Below are 20,559 nucleotides of genomic sequence, written 5' to 3'. Positions count from 1 at the left end.
ATTCAGCACAAGGGAGCGGAAAGTAGCTCAGTGGTAAAGCGATCGCTTGATGTGCGGTCGGTCTAGGATCGATCCCCGTCGGTGGGCCCATTGGGCTATTTCTCGCTCCAGCCAGTGCACCACGACAGGTATATCAAAATCCTTGGTGTGTATTATCCTGTCTGTGGGATGGTGCATATAAAAGAACCCTTGCTGCTAATAAAAAAAGAGTATCCCATGAAGTGGCGACAGCGTGTTTCCTCTCTCAATATCTGTGTGGTCCTTAAAGGTAGAGTAAACTCAAATAAGAGATTTATGTGTTGGAAAGATGCATACCCGGACCACCAACACATACTGACACTTTAACAAATGAAAAACGCGTAATTTTAGAGTTAATAAAAAAACATGATTATTCATGCTAACTGGGGGGCAGCCATTTTGTTTCGTTTTTGTGACGTCCGGTGATATAGCTTGGGGCGAAGTGCCGTCAGCTCCATCCATCTGCTCTATGCACAGTGTAAACAAACGCTCTAATTTACGACAAGGCGCTTCGCTTTCATCAACCTGACTTGTAAAACAACATAAATGACTTGATAGTATAATAAACTATTTAATTAAATATATTTCAATTTGCATCAATAGAACGAAATGGATATTATTAAGCCTATTGGTATGCTACGTTCAAGCAAAAACGACCACTCACGATACCCAAGTGATAATTTTCTTTTCTTTGGGACTACGTAATTGGTCAGTTTTGTGATTTTAGACGAGAAAGTCTACTTAATCAAGGGTTTTACAGAATTACTTACAGTAATAAAGCAAGACGGCTGGTCGATTACGATTAGAGGGATGTCCGTGCGGTTAACACAATACCCTGTGATTTTAATAAAAGAGGCACGTCTTTTAGTGTGTCTAGACACAGTGTCTGGGAACCGTCTAAATATACACCTGCCAATCAGGAACTACAGGTACAGGCCACGGAAAGAAAAGACCAATTAACCAAGAAAACACTCCGATTATTATTTCAGTGCGTGGGTTAATTTATGTACAAACCATAATACAGTTATTTCAAAACTTTGACAATGGTGGTTTATTTTATATTAAACGTAATATATAATTGTTGCTGGCTTACTGGGATGACTATTATTACAGAATATTGCGACGCATCCACAAAAATGAGGTATGTTTTGTTTCTTCATTTCGAAGACTAATTCCTGACGTGACACGTTAGGTATTACGCAACGACCAGCTCGCCAGAGGGCGTATTCACTGTGATGGTACAAAATGGCTGCGCCCGTTATATATAATAGCCGTCACATTTAACCGTTTTATTAATTAACTATACGATTATACTTGTTGATATTAAGCAATAATGTGCATTATATATCGTTGAATATGCATGCCAGGTCAAATGCCTTGATTGTTCCTTCCTTTAACCATATGTCCGTCGTCATATAACCGTAAATAAAATGTGTTGAGTGCGTCGTTAAATAAAACATTTCAATCCTTCCTTTCCTACTAAAAGTAGGACCCCGCATAATAAAAAAGAAGTTTGTTTTGTTTAACGACACCACTAGAGCACATTGATCACATTAGATGTCAAACATTTGGTAATTCTAACACACAGTCATCAGAGGAAACCCGCTACATTTTCCTAATGCAGCAAAGGATCTTTTATATGCACTTTCCCACAGACAGGAAAGCATATACCATGGCCTTTGACCAGTTGTGGGGCACTGGTTGGAACGATAAAAACAAACCCAATCAGTTGGATGAATCCACAGAGGTGGTTTGATACTGCGCCGCAGGCACTTCAAGTGAGCACTCAACCGACTGAGCTAAATCAGCCCCCCCCCCCCCCCCCCCCCCTCTCTAGGATTTTCATCAGGATACGGCCCTGACAATTACATAGTATATAACATAGTAAATAACATCCGGCTGGGTCAAAGTTCGAGGTGCACCTACCTTTTGATAGAGCAGTTAATACCACAAGTCCTGTGATTGGTGATAAATGTGAGTATGTTGGTTGTAAAAAAAAAACTTTCATCTGGGCAATTTTATTCCATCTAGTACCACTGTGTCAAGTAGCCTTGTACTTGAAACATGTATGGGGTACCTGTAAAAAATACTCAAATTTTGTGTGGAACTAGGGTAGTCATAGACGTTACCCTTTATCTCTGAAATGAGTAGCGTAACCACCAATTTTTTAAAATTTACTTTGAGAGTGAGGGGTAGTAGTATTTATATCCGTGGTGTATATGTCGATTGATACGTTGCAGGTAGGAGCTAAAATTAGTCATATTTGTTACTATTGTCGTTTGTGGGATTTGATTTGGTGGTATACACCAATATATCTAATGTGTTTCCTGTTATGTGTTTCAGATCATGCTAATATTTTTAGTAGCTTAACAGTCCAGTAAATTTAAGCCAAAATGTAGGTGAACCTAGAACAACAGAAGGTTTGTTGTTGTTGTTGTTGTTTTATATTGTTAAGATGACCACACTAAACATCATATCCAAAATCTACCCAAATCTGACAAGAGAAAAGGTGCTAATTAGCATAAATCCAATATGGCCGCCAACACCAATTGTAAGGCCCTATATCTCCTAAACGGTTGATTTTAGACACCATAAATGTATTATAACTAGATAGGAATATGATACCAAAGAATTAGAATATCATGTTAAGATATCAACTGGGTTTTACCACCCTGATATCGTAAACGAGAATGTGTATTTAATATGTAGTTCTAGTTGTTGAACAGACTCTGTTAGTCACACAGGGCTTCTAGAATTTTTATAAAATCCACTAGCCATGGGATCAGTGATTTAAAAATATATATAACCACGATTAAAATTCACTATTCCTACTTTAAGTTAATACAATTTTACTAATAGTAATAATCAGATACGTCACCTAAATAACGTAAAAACACTAAGATTGGGGATTGGGGTGGGATATTAATATTTACAAAATACTCTTTTTTTCACTAGCCGTCGGGCATGGCAATAGTAGTTATTTATTAGTCTGACAATGAATATCACTAGCCATGGGAGTGGGGCTACCATAATCTAGAAGCCCTGGTCACAGCAAATTCAGGACAGGCCCTTTAAATAAATATCTTTTTGCATTTTAGGCAAAACTATATTGGCCATTTAAAAGGTCAACACCCGTACAACCCTGCATTTCGCCACTACACCACGGGGTGAGCTTGCAGCTCACACTATCTGAACAATGACCTTAAAGGTGATTGACAGTAGGCCTAATATATTTTTAAAGTTTCATTAAAAACAGACAATAAGAATTTTGTACAAGTATTCCTCTGTAAAGACAGCTGATTAGGTAGAAATAGCAGGTTTAGATGAGTCTATCGTACACACGACATGGCAATTCAATGTAATTAATTACATGGCTGATATATTAAAATTAAATTGCATTTGTAACAAGCTGGGGGGGGGGGGGGGGGGTAGCCCAGGAGTAAAACGCTCGCTTGATGCATGGTTGGTTTGTGATCGATTCCCGTCGGTGGACCCATTTGAGCTATTTCTCATACCAGCTAGTGCACTATGACTGGTATATCAAAGGCCGTGGTATGTGTTATCCTGTTTGTGCGATGATGCATATAAAAGATCCCTTGCTACTAATGGAACAATGTAGTGGGTTTCCTCTCTTAGGCTATATGTAAAAATTACCAAATGTTTGACATCCAATAGCCGATGATTAAGAAATCAATGTGTTATAGTGGTGTCGTTAAATAAAACAAAATTTAAACTTTGTAACAAACCGATAGTTAAGTTCGTTTCATGGGAGGTAACTCAGAAGTTTATTTCAAGGGAGATAACTCAGTTCTAAACACTAAAACCATAGTTGTTTCCCTTTACCAGTTTCAAAAACACAAATTCCATTTTTACACCATATCATGTTTCAGAACTAGTAAGATGCAACAACTTTGAGGGCCATTTATATACTGACAATAAATCGTCCTTCTGCTCGAAGCAAATTTTCTTCTTTTTTAAAAACATTTTTTTTTCAGGGCAGCATTACCTGACCACCCAACAAAAGTTGTTCGCCAGTCTTAACACCCTCCATTTATTTTCTTGGAATAAAAAAAAAACCTACACAAAACAAAAGTTGATGCAAATGTATTTGGAAAGTATAATCATTTGGCGAGATATGAACACTGGTATACACAAAAATTACCATCAAATGTGAACATTACAGTTCACAAACTAGGGGAAAATGTGCAAGTTCAAATTAAAAATATTTCGGTATAGTTTCTATTGATGGTCAATAGTTATATTAATCCACCCTTCAGCTGAAGGTCGGGTGTATAACCTTCAGAGTTGGAGGGTGGCTGGCTCGTTGATCTGCTAAATACATTGGCGTATTCAGGGGAGGGGGGCATGGGTGCATCTCCTTTTTCTACCCATAACATATGTTCCTGTCACGCCATATCACGACTCATAGACACGATGGTTGCCCCCTCCCCTAATGTGGGTGACCCCCATAAAGTCCTGGCTACGACAGTGGCTAATTAAATAGCCAACACAATTCTCTCCGAGAATACATACATTTAATGTGTCCATAAGAAAAAAAAAATTCCTCTAGCTACATTTACACTTTCAAATTTCAATTTTAAACTTAAAACAAATTTAATTTTAATAAAAAATGTACGAAATATTTCTCTATATAGTTTGTGGAAAGTGCTTTAGAGGGGCATTGTACCAAGTTTCAGAACAGTAAAATCATAACTGTAGGAGAAGGTAGATTTCAAAGAAAACGTTAAAGTTACAAAAGCTCCTTTGACGAACGTCATAACGGAGCCAAAAACAAAACACCCTCAAATTAAAAAATAAAAGAAAGAACTGGTTTTAATATTGAATTTAATACATTTATCACAATGTTAATATTCAAAAAGAGATGCTACCATCATAGCACAACGTAATACACAGAAAAGAAACCTACTACAAGAAGAAATATTTATATTAATGTTGTAGTCTCATTTCCCACCTGTCTAATGCAAACTACAAACACATTCACAGTTTTAATAAACTCGAGCCTTTTCACTACCAATGTACATGGTCGACAGCTTTAATACAACACACAGAGGCGGCGTATAACTCAGTTGTTAGAGCGTTCGCTTGGTGTGCTTCGATCGCAGGATCGAACCGGTTCAATCCCAAGGTAGACCTTGTCTGATTGAGAGTTGTTTTATTTTACCGTCCCAACCAGTGCCCTACCGCTGGTATATCAAAGATCGTGGTACGTGCTGTCATATCTGTAGAAAAGTGTTTGGGGCGTAGGATACATCCACTTTTGTGGATCAATTCTTTTTCCTCCATCCATCGGTATATATTGGTGGTATATGTTGTCCTGTCAGTGCAAAGTTGTATATAAACGATTTCTTGCTGCTATTATAAAAAAATGTAGCGGGTTTCCTCTAACACTACTAGTATATGTCCATATTATTAATAGCAGGTGATTAGTAAATTAACGTATTTTAGTCATGTCATTAAATAAAATAAATTAAATTGTTTAATGATTGAAACTAATCACTGAACAGTCTGACTTTCATGCATTTAAACAAAGCAAAACAATTTAATCAGTATCCACACAAGTCTGTCTGTGGCCTGATTGTCAAACATTGGAAATATTACACTAGCAAACACTTAGTAACATGAATGAAAGAATAGAACCATGAGAAAAATGTAACACATCACCAGATAAATGTGAATTACAAAACCGTTATTCACGATCAAGACAGTATCTATGTACAATGCAGAGTCGAATAGTCATTTGGCAAAAAATAGTTGTTGATTCCATGAATCTCTATCTAGTACCTCGTCTATAGGAGGACAGCCACTCCCGTATCTCTATCTAGTGTCTCGTCTATAGGAGGACAGCCACTCCCGTATCTCTATCTAGTGTCTCGTATATAGGAGGACAGCCACTCCAGTATCTCTATCTAGTGTCTCGTCTATAGGAGAACAGCCACTCCAGTATCTCTATCTAGTACCTCGTCTATAGGAGGACAGCCACTCCAGTATCTCTGTCTAGTACCTCGTCTATAGGACAGCCACTCCAGTATCTCTATCTAGTACCTCGTCTATAGGAGGACAGCCACTCCAGTATCTCTATCTAGTACCTCGTCTATAGGAGGACAGCCACTCCAGTATCTCTGTCTAGTACCTCGTCTATAGGAGGACAGCCACTCCAGTATCTCTATCTAGTACCTCGTCTATAGGAGGACAGCCACTCCAGTATCTCTATCTAGTGTCTCGTCTATAGGAGGACAGCCACTCCAGTATCTCTATCTAGTACCTCGTCTATAGGAGGACAGCCACTCCAGTATCTCTATCTAGTGTCTCGTCTATAGGACAGCCACTCCCTAGGAGATCCTTTACTGGACAATACATCCTTCCTGCGCCCTCAGAGGACTGCCACATCCAGACTAATTTACTAAATCAAAACTAGCACAGGACCGAGCCCATTGGAATAAATACAGCTGTGATGACGTGCACTCATGAATCACTGTCAAAACATATAAACCCGTGAATTGTTTGTCTGTTGAATATAACTAATTCTTCATTTCCTTGCAATGTCTTATTCATTCGTCCAATGATTTCAACTGTTTGAACGTAACTTAGAAAAGCAGTAGAATACCGGCAATGCTGATTCGTTGATCTGTATGACGTCACAGCGCACTGGCCCAGCAGACGACAGTAACTTTATTGTTCTGTGCCCTGTTTCACAGAACGATCATAGAGTTACAATCATCGTAAAATAACAACTTTACTTTTTGTTTAGCAACATGTGATCTTATTGGGGTGTCGTTAAACATTCATTCATTCATTCATTCATTCATTCATTTCATGTGATCTTATCTTACTATCTTCAGCTATGATCAAATTTTAAAAAGTTCTTAGACACTTTAGAACTACTTAAGAAATATATTTAAGTTGCATAATTCTATAAGAAAGCTGAAAATTAATTTCATTCAATAATCGATGAAAAGATAAACTATTTGTGGTTGTTTACGGTATTCACGACCGCCACACGAACACTACGGAGGTGGCCCTTATTTATATCGGAAGTCACTGGCAATTTTCCGATAACATTAAGGAACACATTTAATTCGTTATAGTCCATAATTTTCAGTACCGTTAAACACAGATTTCATTTGCGAAAAATAAGTAGGTATTACAATTACCCTACGATTACTTTCTGAAACGTGTTTAGGGCTTATCTGTGTGAATCGCGACATTAACAGAAATTCAACGCAATAGTCGACTGTAGTTGACTACAATTCTGTAAAACCGTGGTCCAGTGTCACATTTTTAATACCATTAACATACTGCCAACATAATCAATATATTAAAAGTTTACACACTCTTAAATTCCTAAACTAGCAAGATGCTGCCTCGCTTTCAGTCTCAGATCGGCAATGCTGGTGTTTTTGGTAGACCGGAAACTGCTGTCCGGAAGTGACGTGTAGTTCAAGGCTGCCAGATGATGGTGATAGAGGAGCATGGGATGTATGTGTTGTTGAGAGGCGGAAGCGGCGGCCGAGGCGGCGGCGGCGGCGGCGGCCACAGCTGGATGCATAGGGAAAAACGGGTAGAACGGTGGGTAGGGCAGACGATCAAGGGGTTCCCGGACCGGAGACACGGCGGCAAATGGCACCACTCTGCACGGGTCTAGCGGCGTGCCTTGGGAGTGGATCATCAGTCCTGCTGAAAAATAGAACATTAATAATACATTTAATATGTTTTATGGAGAACGTACCAAAAAATATTAGGTAGGGTAGATCGCCTTTTGAATTTTGTTTTTAATTTTTCAATTTTAAAAAAAACATTTATTAGATTTTTAAAAATTATATTCACCCGTACGAGTCCAGATACAATGTTATATAGTCCGTCCCATCATGTTGTAAACATGTTGTTTGTAAATAATTTCACTTTGTTTTGACGTAAGAAGAAAGAAAGAAGGTTTTTAAAAATAACAAAAATATACTATTTGTGTGTCCAATTTACAAATCAGTTGGCTCAGACGTAAATAATTTGTAGTAAATTCCATAGTATGAAAAAAAGGCGTTCCCCGTGGGACGGACTATAAATACTCTTTTCACTTAGATATTACTTTTAAAAAATAAAAATAATAATAACACAGACATTTTTTTAGAGTGAGCCCTTTTTATAAAAAGGGTCCGGTCCCCGAAAACACACTATTTTTTTTAAGTCTAATAATAATAATTTTTATATTAAATTTAAATAAATGGGATAGATTGTAATCTTGATTCAGAATCGACCTCGATCTCAACCCCCGAATTGCAATCTGAGCCATAATTTTATAATGTAATAACTTTATGCATTAAAATAACCTCATATCTTGTTTATTAAATACACGTTAAATAGGCATTATATTTTCAGAATTCATATGTAGAACAATAAGTCCACATTCCTTGTAATTATTATTTGTAGGCCTATACAAAAATGTTTTAATATTGTATTTGTTCTTAATGGGGTTTTGGGTGGGGTTTTTTATCCTGCAATCACAATATGAATTGTCTAAGTCTGCCCCTGAGCGTGCTGTAACCTCACCGTGGTACAGGGGTGTAACATTCTCTTTGAGAATGGCCAATACAGCACAAATTGAAATTTTGAGTAAAAGTCCGTATCTATCTGTGATATTTGTATTTTTGCACAGTTCTTTACACTGTTTTTATTTAAATCTTGAATTTATATATTGATGTTGATCATCACTTTATTTGTTTACATTACCATAGTGTGACATCCAATAGCCGATGTATTTTTCGTGTTGGGGTGTCATTAAACATTCATTCATTCATTCAGTGTATAAGTCCGATGACTCTATGTCTATATTTTCGCTCACTGACCACTACTTTCACACTAGTTATGATCAGCAAGGGAAAGCTATATTGGTCAAAGTTACTTATTATTTTATTTCCAATTGATTGTTTTAATTTTTAAAAACCGCTTTGATGACATTTTAAAATTTAAAAATAAGAAATAAATTGTTAGTTAAGAACTATTTTGTTTTGGTGTATAGATATTGTTGGCACGTGCACCCATACTACTCTGTAAAACAGTAAAGTTGTGAAATACAACAGTTCATTTCAATAAGTTTTCGTTTTATGTGGATTGAGGGACAAATATAATAACTGGTTACCGTCTTAAGATATCGGCTTTATATACTGCTTAGGTCGAACGGCGAACAAAAAGAAAATGGTCTACGTCCTTCGCCTCAAATTCTCTTTTATCGAGTAAACAAATACTCTCTCTCTCTCTCTCTCTCTCTCTCTCTCTCTCTCTCTCTCTCTCTCTCTCTCTCTCTCTCTCTCTCTCTCTCTCTCTCTCTCTCTCCATAACATACAAGCAGTGGTTCACTCGCCTCATTCACGCCCAAAGATGGAAGAGTTACTGTTCCTGTAGTCGCCTTTTATTATTGTGCTTTTGGTATGAAGTTGGGGTTTTTTGTTGTTGCTTTTTTAATTGTTGTTGTGTTTGTTGTAAATGCGTGTAAAATTATGCTCTCCTTGTTTCAAATTCCAGCAAAGCAATAGATCCTTCTCCTAGTGCCACTGTTACCACTCACCCCGTTGTGTGATAAACAAGTTGACACTAGACTAACAGATATGATTTATTAAATAAGCAGAATTATTTCAGTTCAAATCTTGTTTGTTTAAACTCCAGTTTGGCTCGTTTTTCACTGCCACGGATTTTGTTTGTTTTGCGTTATGGCGTCCAAGCTGTCAATCGGAACTGTTCAGAAAGTGTGATGACATGCGCAGTCAGTCTGACGAGCGACCATACTAAACTCCACCCACCTCATTAACATAGAAACAAGCATTTTAATCTACATATATTTCGCAATTATATACATTTTCACATGGTAAAAATCGGAAGTAGGTGGGGACACGCGAGAGAACTGCCCCCCCCCCCCCCCCCCCACAATCTGAACAGTGCAATGTCACTTTAAAAATCAAATTAATACATAACTAATTATTTATTTATTTATTTATTTATTTATTTATAACAAAGCATGCTCAATACTCAGTTCATTTTAAAGCCATGGAATTCATAAATAAGTCTCGACGCAAAATACTCAAATAAAACATATAGTTCCCAATGGGAGATAACTGATAAGTGATCCCTATTGTGAGTCATCGACATCAAGGTCGTTACCTCCTTCCACCTCCAGGAAAACAACAACAAGGGCTAAGATCTTGTCTTAAAGCACCAACATTAATATATTCATCTATGAGGACAAAACTAGCTTCAGGTGAATTTGGGCAAGACGTGCGATCGTTTTTACGATAACTGGTCGTAAGATGTTTGACGATAATGGAATAACAAATAAACCCACAAACAAAATACGCGTAGTTATGTTATAGTAGTAGTTATATTTACTGTCAAGTTTAGGAGAATTCATGAAAATTAATATGTAGGGTGGCACATACAAAAGATCCCTTGCTGCTAATGGTAAAATATAGCGTTTTCTCTGATGACTACGAGTCAGAATTACCAAATGTTTGACATCCCAATAGCCAATGATTAATCAATCAATCAATATGCTCTAGTGGTGTCGTTAAACAAAACAAGCTGTTAACTCTCTCTCTCTCTCTCTCTCTCTCTCTCTCTCTCTCTCTCTCTCTCTCTCTCTCTCTCTCTCTCTCTCTCAATTAATTCCTGTCCTAGATATCTCTGACAGTCAAGGTATGTGCCACAGAAGTGTTTTTGATATCCAGTAGCCGAAAATTGATAAGTCAATATGCTTTAATGGTGTCGTGAAACAAAAACAAAACTTTCTTTATCTATGTTCTCTCGTCTAACTTGCGTCCAAATTGATTACTCCAAAACTCACGCAAATAACAGTATACCTTTGCCATTTAATTTGATGTTACCAATAATACATTTTTAATTCTGTAATCGAACTTTTCTCCTACCATTCTGTGTTGAGCAAATGCCTCCTAAGAACTCAGCGGGTCTGCCTAAAACAGACGTGTTTAGATCTTTGATTGAAATAAGCACGTATCAAATTACTTGATTGATTGATTCTTGGTCTTCGTTTTCTTTCTCATCTCTTCTTTTCTTTTCGCCCGACTTAATCTACATGAATATATTGTAATTTAGATCATCTGTAAGAATAAACTATAGTTCATCTCGAAAAGGTTATTTTGTAATCTATCATAAAGTGTTGACAAATTGCCAATGATTGAAAGCAAGATGCGTGTTTACCGTCGCAATTCGCGCAGTGATAGCCGAGTTATCTCGTGGCCCTCTGGCGGGCTGTAAATTTGTCTCCGTTAACGACTAGCACCAATCGACGGAAGTGACATCTTCTGTGTTTGGTTAATTCCTCCAATTGGACCTCATTAAGGTTCTCGTTCTAACATCAAGGACAGCTTCGAATAAAAGTGTATGTTACATCGGTGGAGCGGGATAACAAGGTCAAATTTTGAATGAAAAGAAATTTGCGAACGCGACCTCTGTCGGTTGAGTCTCGATAATCAAATGTTTAGTCTATCTCGTTAATCATCGACGCGGGTTCGGCGAACAGCGAGTCCCGACTTTCGGACCAGAGACGGTAAACATGGGCTTATTGAAGAGGGAAATATTTCTATTTCGCTGTATGGGTAGACATCCAGTAATTGCGTTATTAGATGGATAACACGACATTAACTGTGACCATTCGGTACAAATTTGCCAATACATGACAGTCTTCAGCCCTAATGTTCTGATTAAACCGCGGAGATAAACCGAGCAAGGGTCGCCAGTGTCGCGTTTACAATTACAAGACGCAAATTGGAAAATTTTCCACGGTCGCCATTTGTTTGAGTTTCTATGAAGCGCAGTTATTTACGACCCCCGGTCTATTTCTTCGTAACGAGTAGCTATGAAATTGCTGGATGCGTCTTGTTGCCTTTTCCTTTGCGCGCAATCAGCGACGTTTTTGTTCGGCAAATATGGCATCTTCCCCAGTTAGAGATCGCAGTTTTTATTATCCGTTTGTGGTCATTAATCTTCTTTGATGAAATATACTATTTTAGAGATATAGATAGCGATATTGGTGGAGACGCCATGTTAAACACCAACGTCTGCGACAGAGGCACCGCGATATTATACATAAATTCAGTTTTATGACTGTGCAATGACTGGATATGCACACGTCTGCTACTTGTTAACCATTAAAACATCCGACTAAAGCTAAGCATCATGATGTATACCGAGAATGTCCCGTCACAACCTGTGCTCTCCGAATGGTACACCAAAGGCCGTGGCATGTACTGTCCTGCCTATGGGCAAAATGCACATTATAGACATCTAGCTGTTTTAAGGCGCCGTCACACTGTATGAGTGACTTGTACGATAATAAGAATAGCCGATTGACAAAACTCGAAGCACTCGTGTCGTGTTGTGTGGTGTCGCCTTTATCGTTACGAGTATTGTATGTAGCAGCAACGTGTTTTCTTTCACTCTCGACTAAGTATCTAAACAGCCATATGTTACAGCGAACAAAATACAAAAATAAAACAACAAACAATAACAAAACATAACAAACGGTATGAAAACTAATGTAAAATGTAAAATCGAAAATATATTTACGTAGATATGTATGTATGTGTGTAAGCATGTTTCTGAACTCGTGTATGCGCGTGCGCGTGTGCCTACGTAAGGAGATATGTTTGACAGTAGGTAGACATACATGCATGTATTATTATTTATTTATTCGTTTACTAATTCTTAAAAGAGAATTTGTGTCACCACCAAACAACGATCAGCAATATATTAATTTAATATTTGTTTAAATCTTTATTAATCCAAGTTATGACTCACTATTATAACATTTATTTAACACGGGGCACAACCTTTAGCTCAGTTTTAAATGTTTTTAAATTTTACAGACTTAAAACGATTTTCATTTTTCTTAAAAGAATTAATTAAGTTCCGGAACCTTAATAAATTTACAGATGTCAATTATGTTTGCAAACATTTTCAATATTTACAATGCCCGAAGCTTGAGTATACAAAATGGTGTGCCCCTTACAGCGCCCGTCTCTTCTTTGTAGTGACTTTCCTCCCTTTTTGGGGGCAGCACCAGCCTCGAGCAGCACGTATTGCCTCTTTTACCGGAGAGGGACTAATTTCATCACTCTTTCTTCTCCCTTGGCGAGACTTTGAGATGATGATCGCCTTCTCTTCGGCCAACTGAGCAAATTAAATAAAGATGAACTGTTTTGCGTTAATTTGAGATTTCAGGGCCCTGGGGACCGCGAGTCGAGTCTCAGACCTTTCAGTGCGTAGAGATCGGATCGGCTGTGGTATCGCCAATTAGTTGAATATATCAGCTAAATTAAATTAATTAAGCTGCTATGGTCCCAGAATCCCTAACATAAGGTTAATGGAAGGCAGTGGGCCTTTGACAGCGATTTCCAGCGTAACCTGATTAATTTGTAAAATATTCATTAAAACAGTATCCAATTTGGATCTTCGTTTTGAAAAACTTAGCGAGAGAAACGATACTGCGGCGTTGTGTAAACCGTCTCGTTTTGGCAATTCTTGCTAACACGGAACTCACACACGCGTCGATCCAAAATGACTTCACACACAATATCGCGTCTTAAAACGCTAATATCGAATTTACACGAAGTTTTAAATAATTGAAAATACACGTACACTCGAGAATGGTGCTTTAAATAAAATTTAAAAAACCCAAGAAAACAAAACAGTAACAACAAAGACACACACACGCACGCCACCACCATCACCACCACAACTACCACCACCAGTAACAACAACAAACACACACACGCTCGCCACCACCACCACCAGTAACAACACACACACGCACGCCACCACAACCACAACCACCACCACCAGTAACAACAACAAACACATACACACACACACACATCAGGGGCGTAGCGTGATCTGGACCTGGGGGGGGGGGGGGGGGTCGAATATGAATCAAATGGACCCTGTATGTTTTAGTTACCACCATTACCACTAACATTACCACCTCTACCATACCATATTAGATACGTACACGCACAGTTATTTTATACAAACTTTAAAAAATAATAATATTAAACCAAAAAAAAAGGAACATATTTAAGTACTCAGTCTTACTAGGATATTTTTGCATTTAAATCTTGCATGTATTATTTTGAATACAATATGTGAGCTTTCACTTTTTCGTTAAAATGGTTAGGAGAATTTTTTGTTTGACGTTCGTATCTTGCTGTTCAACAATTACGTAACGCAAAGTCGGACATGTTTACCCCCACCCCTTCTTCATGAAACATACTAACATTTTTGGATTTTCAGTTTATATTATTATTATTTAAAATAAATACTACTAGCAAATACATGTTTAACATATATTAAAAAACAAAACGGTTATTACTGGTTACATTTTACTTTATAAAAAAACAAGGGTGGGACGTAGCCCAGTGGTAAAGCACTCGCTTGATGCGCGATCGGTCTAGGGTCGATTCTCGTCGGTGGGCTCATTGGGTTATTTCTCATTCCATCCAGTGCACCACGACTGGTGTATCAAAGGCCGTGTTATGTGATATCCAATCTGTGGGATGGTGCATGTACAAGATCCCTTTTTACTAACGAAAAAATGTAGCGAGTTTCCTCTCAAGACTATGTGTCAAAATTATCAAATGTTTGACATGCGTGTGCTCTAGTGATATCGTTAAACAAAAGAAACACACTTAAATAAAAAAAAGAAAGAAAAAAACCAGCAACAAACGAGATATTGTTTTAAAAACGTTATTCCTCACAAATACTCCCCTCCTCCCCAAAACGGTTTGTACCGCCTCCTATGACGCACCATCCCCCAGAGCATTACGTAATTGTTGAACGTCCCATTTCTTGAAGAATCGGTCTTCAATCAAATTAAAGTAGACTACGCGCGGAGTTTTTTGTTTGTTTTATGTACACTTTATTGACAAGTTGACATTCCGTGTCGACTCGGAACGACCGCGCCGTAATGAGAAATGTTAGTGGGTAATTGGTACGAACTTTAAAAAAATAAAATGCACATTAATTTCAATTTAATTCTCCGGATGATGAAGCTAGAGTCCCGTAAATGAAAAATAAATAATGTTTATAGTCCAATTAAATCCCCAAACAATGATTTTATATTAATTATTTGAATTACGGTAAATTGATATATAAAGTTGTGAAGGGCTTATGTTAGTAGTTGTGGTGGTGGTGGTGGTGATTGTGATTATGATAATTATTTTTATTATTATTATTTTTTTTTTTTTTTCATTTTCATTTTTTTTTTGTAGTGTGTGTGGGGTGTTTTATTATTATTATTTATTATTATTATTATTATTATTATTATTATTATTATTATTATTATTATTATTTGTTTCTTTTGATTTGTTCGTTTTGATTTTGTCGGTTGTTTTATTGGGTTGTTTTTGTTTTTATATGGCTGTCTGTTTGTTTTGTATGTTTTTAGTTTTGTTTGGAGTTGTTTTTGGTGACAGTATATTTAGTATAAAATCACTATATTAAATGTTTCAATTTAAAGTTGTTTGCAAAGTTTGCAAAATAAAACCCCAGAAATAATTTGCACCTTTGTACATTTAATACGACGATTTATCTGCTTACATTTAAACGTAATAATTCATCACAACGTCCCCTGCGCGTGCCGTAACCTCACCGTGGTGCAGGGGTGTAACATTCTCTTTGAGAATGGCCAATACAGCACAAATTGAAGTTTAGAGTAAAATTCGGTGATATTTGTATTTGTATTTTTGGCACAGTTCTTTACACTGTTTTTGTTTAAACCTTGAATTTTTATATTGATGTTGATCATCACTTTATTTGCATTACCATAGTTTGACACCCAATAGCCGATGTATTTTTCGTGCTGGGGTGTCGTTAAACATTCATTCATTCATTCATCACAACGTATTCAGTTTGCCGTAATTAATGTTTTTTTTCTAGCAAAAGGACTCATTTACTATTGGTCTTTCTTTTAATCTCTTTAAAAAATTTACTTTAAAAAATAACTAAATAGTCTGCGAAAGGGATGATCAGTAACGATTAAACTCAAGTAGTAGAATAAACAATTTGTTTTGTTTAATGACACCACTAGAGCATATTCATTTATTAATCATCGGCAACTGGATGTGAAACAGTAGGTAATGTTTGAACATTTTTGTTTGTTTGTTTGTTTGTTTTGTTTAATGACACCACTAGAACACATTGATTTATTAATCATCGGCTATTGAATGTCAAACATTTGGTAATATTGACATATAGTCTTAGATAGGAAACCCGCTACATTTTCCATTAGTAGCAAGGGATCTTTTATATACACCGTCCCACAGGTAGAATAGCACATACCACAGCCTTTGATATACCAGTCGTGGTGCACTGGCTGGAACGAGAAATAGCCCAATGGGCCCACCAACGGGGATCGATCCCAAACCGACCGCGCATCTAACGAGCGCTATACCAGTGGGCTATGTCCCGCCACCATGTTTGAACATAGTCTGAATTTTCCCAGAGACAGGACAGCACAAACCACGTGCACGGTCTATGAAAACAAAACCATATTCTACAGGAGGAATGCCACACTTACGTATAAAGTATTCATGTAGTAGAATTATAAACGAAAAGACGTGTAGTAGTAGTAGTAGAATTATAAAAGAAGTACAATATACTATAGAACTGTCACTTCTATGTCCGACGTATTTAATGCAATAGAGATATATATAAAACAAAACACAAATGTAGTAAAATTATAAAAAAAATGTAATATTTTATAGAATTGCTAATCCTATATTGTTGTATTAATAAGGAGATTTTACTTACATTAAAATATTACAATAAGTTATAGGACTGCCCGTCACGCCTATGAACAAATTGTTCATAAAAAGTTATACAATATTCAATAGGATTGCTATTCCTACGACTAAATTATCAGCAACAACAAATTTTAAGGAATAATTGCAATTACTACGTTTTGGTTGTTTTTTTTTGTTTTTTTTTGTATTTGAATAATAAAAAGTAGAATATTCTATAAGAAGACTGTACTATGTCTAAAGTATTTATGCAGTAGAATTATGGAAAAAGACAATATTCTATAGGAAGACTGCCACTCCTACGTCCAAAATATCCATGTGGTAAAATTACGAAAGAGTACAGTATTCTGTTGGACTGTCACTTCTACGTCTAAACGTTCATGTAACAGAAGTATGAAACATACACTATTATATTGGAGGACTGCCACTTCAACATGTTAAGTATTCATATGCTCGAATTTATATAAAATATAATATTCTGCAGGAAAACGTACGCATACAATATTCATAGCAGAAGTATGAAAAGAATACAATATTCTACAAGACTGCTACAGCTACGTATGGAAAGAATACAATATTCTATAGGACTGCTACAGCTACGTTTAAAGTATTCATATAGTACAGTTTAGAATAATGAAAACGTGCACAATATACCAAAAGTGGTCAGATACTCCTATGTGACATAATTATGAAATATTTTATCTTAATTTTATTATACGTGTATAATAATTAATTTATTGTTATCATAACAATAAACCACATTTTGTTTGGAGGGGATGACTCCAGTCGCCCTCCTATAATTTTCAGCTACCGAGAACATTACGATATTTATTTATTTATTTATTTATTTATTTAAATAGAATAGATGTTTAACAACACCCCAGCACGAAAAATACATCGGCTATTATTTAAACAGAGGCTATTTCATGTTTTATTTTTGAATACGATTTTCATGTCAAGGAATGATGTGTAAAAATATATATATTAAGAATAAAAACGAATAGAATATTCTTCAATACACGGGAGTACCGACTACATAATTAACTCAAGTCTTTCAATGATCGCTCTATCCGAGGCGTGACGACGTTATTGAATATTCCGTCTGACACGACGTCATCACCGCCAACCCGATACTTCGTCAAACTTTACTCTCCCCCGGCGCTAAGTTAATTTCCACAATTTGCTCTATGTTTGTCGTTCAATTTCATCTTTTCACCGACTGATGGATTTCAAACGGGGATGTAGATTAAACAGCGAGTACAAATTTCCTGGTGGTGTGAATGGCGAAATCATCTGCCGTTGATACTGTTCTGGGAAATATCGAACAATATCAGGAAGAGTTCCATTCCGTTTTTCCATGCCAGTCTGTTGACCAAGACATTGCCGTCCAAATTTATTTAATTATCGTTTTTGACTTGGGTTGCCATTCACTGCACATTGTTTTCAAACCAGAGCATTGCGTTGTATCGTTTGGTTTTGCAGTCAGGAACGATATCTGGAGTTGGGTGGGGGAGGGGACATGGGCACAGCCTCTATGGTGGGGTATGCAAGCCATAGTTTTACCTTTATTTATACACTTGGACAAAAAACCCACTCGTCTTCGAGTGTGGGGAGGGGGGCAATGTCTTCCAAAGGCTTGCCATTCATGATTGCACATTGTTTTCAAACCGAGAACACCTCAGTTTTATCTCGTGGTTCTGCATTTAATATTAGAGTTACCATGATGTAGTGTGACCAAGACACTCTTTTCGAAATTCAACTAGTTGTTGTTTTAACTTGGCTTGTTATTCATTGTTCATTGTCTTTAAATCAACGAAAACGCAGTCTATTTTAAGTTTGGGTTAGTGGGTAAAAACGTGTGTTGATAAATGGGTTGTAACATAAATCGTAAATAAAACGAGTCGTAAGTAAAATGGGTTTTAAGTAAAATGAGTTCTAGGTAAAATGGGTTGTAGGTAAAATGAAAGTCGGGTAAAGTGGGTTGTAGGTAAAATGAGTTTTAGGTAAAACGAGTTGTAGATAAAATGAGTTGTAGGCAAAATGGGTTGCAGGTAAAATGGGTTGTAGGTAAAATGGGTTGTAGGTAAAATGAAAGTTAGGTAAAATGGGTTGTAGGTAAAATGAGTTGTAGATTAAATGAGTTGTAGGCAAAATGGGTTGTAGGTAAAATGTGTTGCAGGTAAAATGTGTTGTAGGTAAAATGTGTTGTAGGTAAAATGGGTTGCAGGTAAAATGTGTTGCAGGTAAAATGGGTTGTAGGTAAAATGAAAGTTAGGTAAAATGGGTTGTAGGTAAAATAAGTTGTAGATTAAATGAGTTGTGGGCAAAATGGGTTGTAGGTAAAATAGTTTTAAATAAATGTGTTGCACATATCATCTGTAGCCAATGAGCTTTCGGACTGTGGAGAATACAAATTTACTAGGAGAAATGAGATAGAATCACATCCATTCCATCCTCAACTAGTACTAACATGTATTTACCGGTGATATTTAGCTTTTTCCACAGCTCGTTACACTGTTTTTTAAATTAACTTTTAAAAAATGTTTACATTGATTTGATAATAACTTCATTTTTGTACTTACATTTCTTTGACGCCAGTATTCTACGTGCTCTTTGTGCTGGGGTGTCGTTAAGCATTCATTCATTCATTCATTTATTCTTTCTTTCTTTCTTTCTTTCTTTCTTTATTTCATTCATTCATTCATTCATTCGGTATGAAACAAAATGTTTTTAATGGTTACAATTCCAAATTATTGTATTTGATTTTATGGGTAAGGGTGTTGAAATGTTTTACACCCCTCCCTCACCACCACACCAACTGCCCATGCAATAGTTTCCGGAATTAACCGATCGGCCTACCTTTCTGCATTTGACTCTCGTGTTTTCTACACTTCGCACGTCTGTTTTGAAACCAAACCTAAAAACAATAGAGGAAAATATTACATTGTGATATATAACCTGAAACATTAGCCCTGCATTCAACATGGCGTTACGTATCAATAATTTTCTCGTGTTTTCTACACTTCGTGAACGTCTATTTTGAAACCAAACCTAAAAACAATAGAGGAAAATTTTACAGTTTAACCTGAAACATTAGCCCTGCATTCAACATGGCGTTAAGTATCAATAATTAATGGTTACAAAACAAAGCATCCACGATTATGATTGGATGGACAGCTAGCCTTCGTCATTGTAACCCAGTTAACAAAGGCGTTCAAATACAGGCGTGTGCGCTGGAAGGTGGGGTTTTTATTTATTTTTATTATTTTATTTTTTTTGCAGGGAGAGCGGATGGGGGTGGGGTGGGGTGGGGTGGGGTGGGGTGGGGTGGGGGTGTCGACTAGATCGTGGCGGGTATACATAATTTATAACAAATCCAAAACATTTTTTGAGCAGGCGCGGAGTGGGTTTTGACCTGTGCAACCTCCCCCCTGAACGCACGCCCAAAATAGCTAAACTATGAATAAATCAATCAATCAGTGAACGACCAGACAAATCAATCAGTGAACGACCAAACAAATAAATAAGTGAAAACGAATCAATGAATAAATGGATTGATGAATGATGAATTAATAAATAAATACATGAATTAATTAATAAATGGAATCGATAAACATAACGAATGAATCCAACGAATAAGCGAACGAATAAAATAATAAATATATAAGAAATAAAATGAGCGACAAGACAAGGGTCGGAAGCGGGGAGGTGGCAGGGGGCACTC

At 36.7% G+C, this 20,559-nt stretch overlaps 1 protein-coding gene across 1 annotated transcript in view; it reads right to left on the bottom strand.

The window, feature by feature from the left end:
* Nucleotides 1-7,372: 7,372 nt before the first annotated feature.
* LOC121368571 (short stature homeobox protein 2-like) overlaps nucleotides 7,373-20,559 on the bottom strand; it is a 56,330-nt gene continuing 43,143 nt past the window's right edge. Inside the window, exons 3-4 of the mRNA XM_041493312.1 lie at nucleotides 19,695-19,752; nucleotides 7,373-7,713 (exon numbers count right to left, since the gene is read on the bottom strand). Of these exons, the coding sequence (XP_041349246.1) occupies nucleotides 7,373-7,713; nucleotides 19,695-19,752 (399 nt within the window). The remainder of the gene's footprint in view (nucleotides 7,714-19,694; nucleotides 19,753-20,559) is intronic.

Source organism: Gigantopelta aegis, chromosome 1, assembly GCF_016097555.1.
Source record: "Gigantopelta aegis isolate Gae_Host chromosome 1, Gae_host_genome, whole genome shotgun sequence".
In the NCBI taxonomy this organism is placed as follows: domain Eukaryota; kingdom Metazoa; phylum Mollusca; class Gastropoda; order Neomphalida; family Peltospiridae; genus Gigantopelta; species Gigantopelta aegis.
This window is presented reverse-complemented; position numbering and strand designations above follow the sequence as displayed.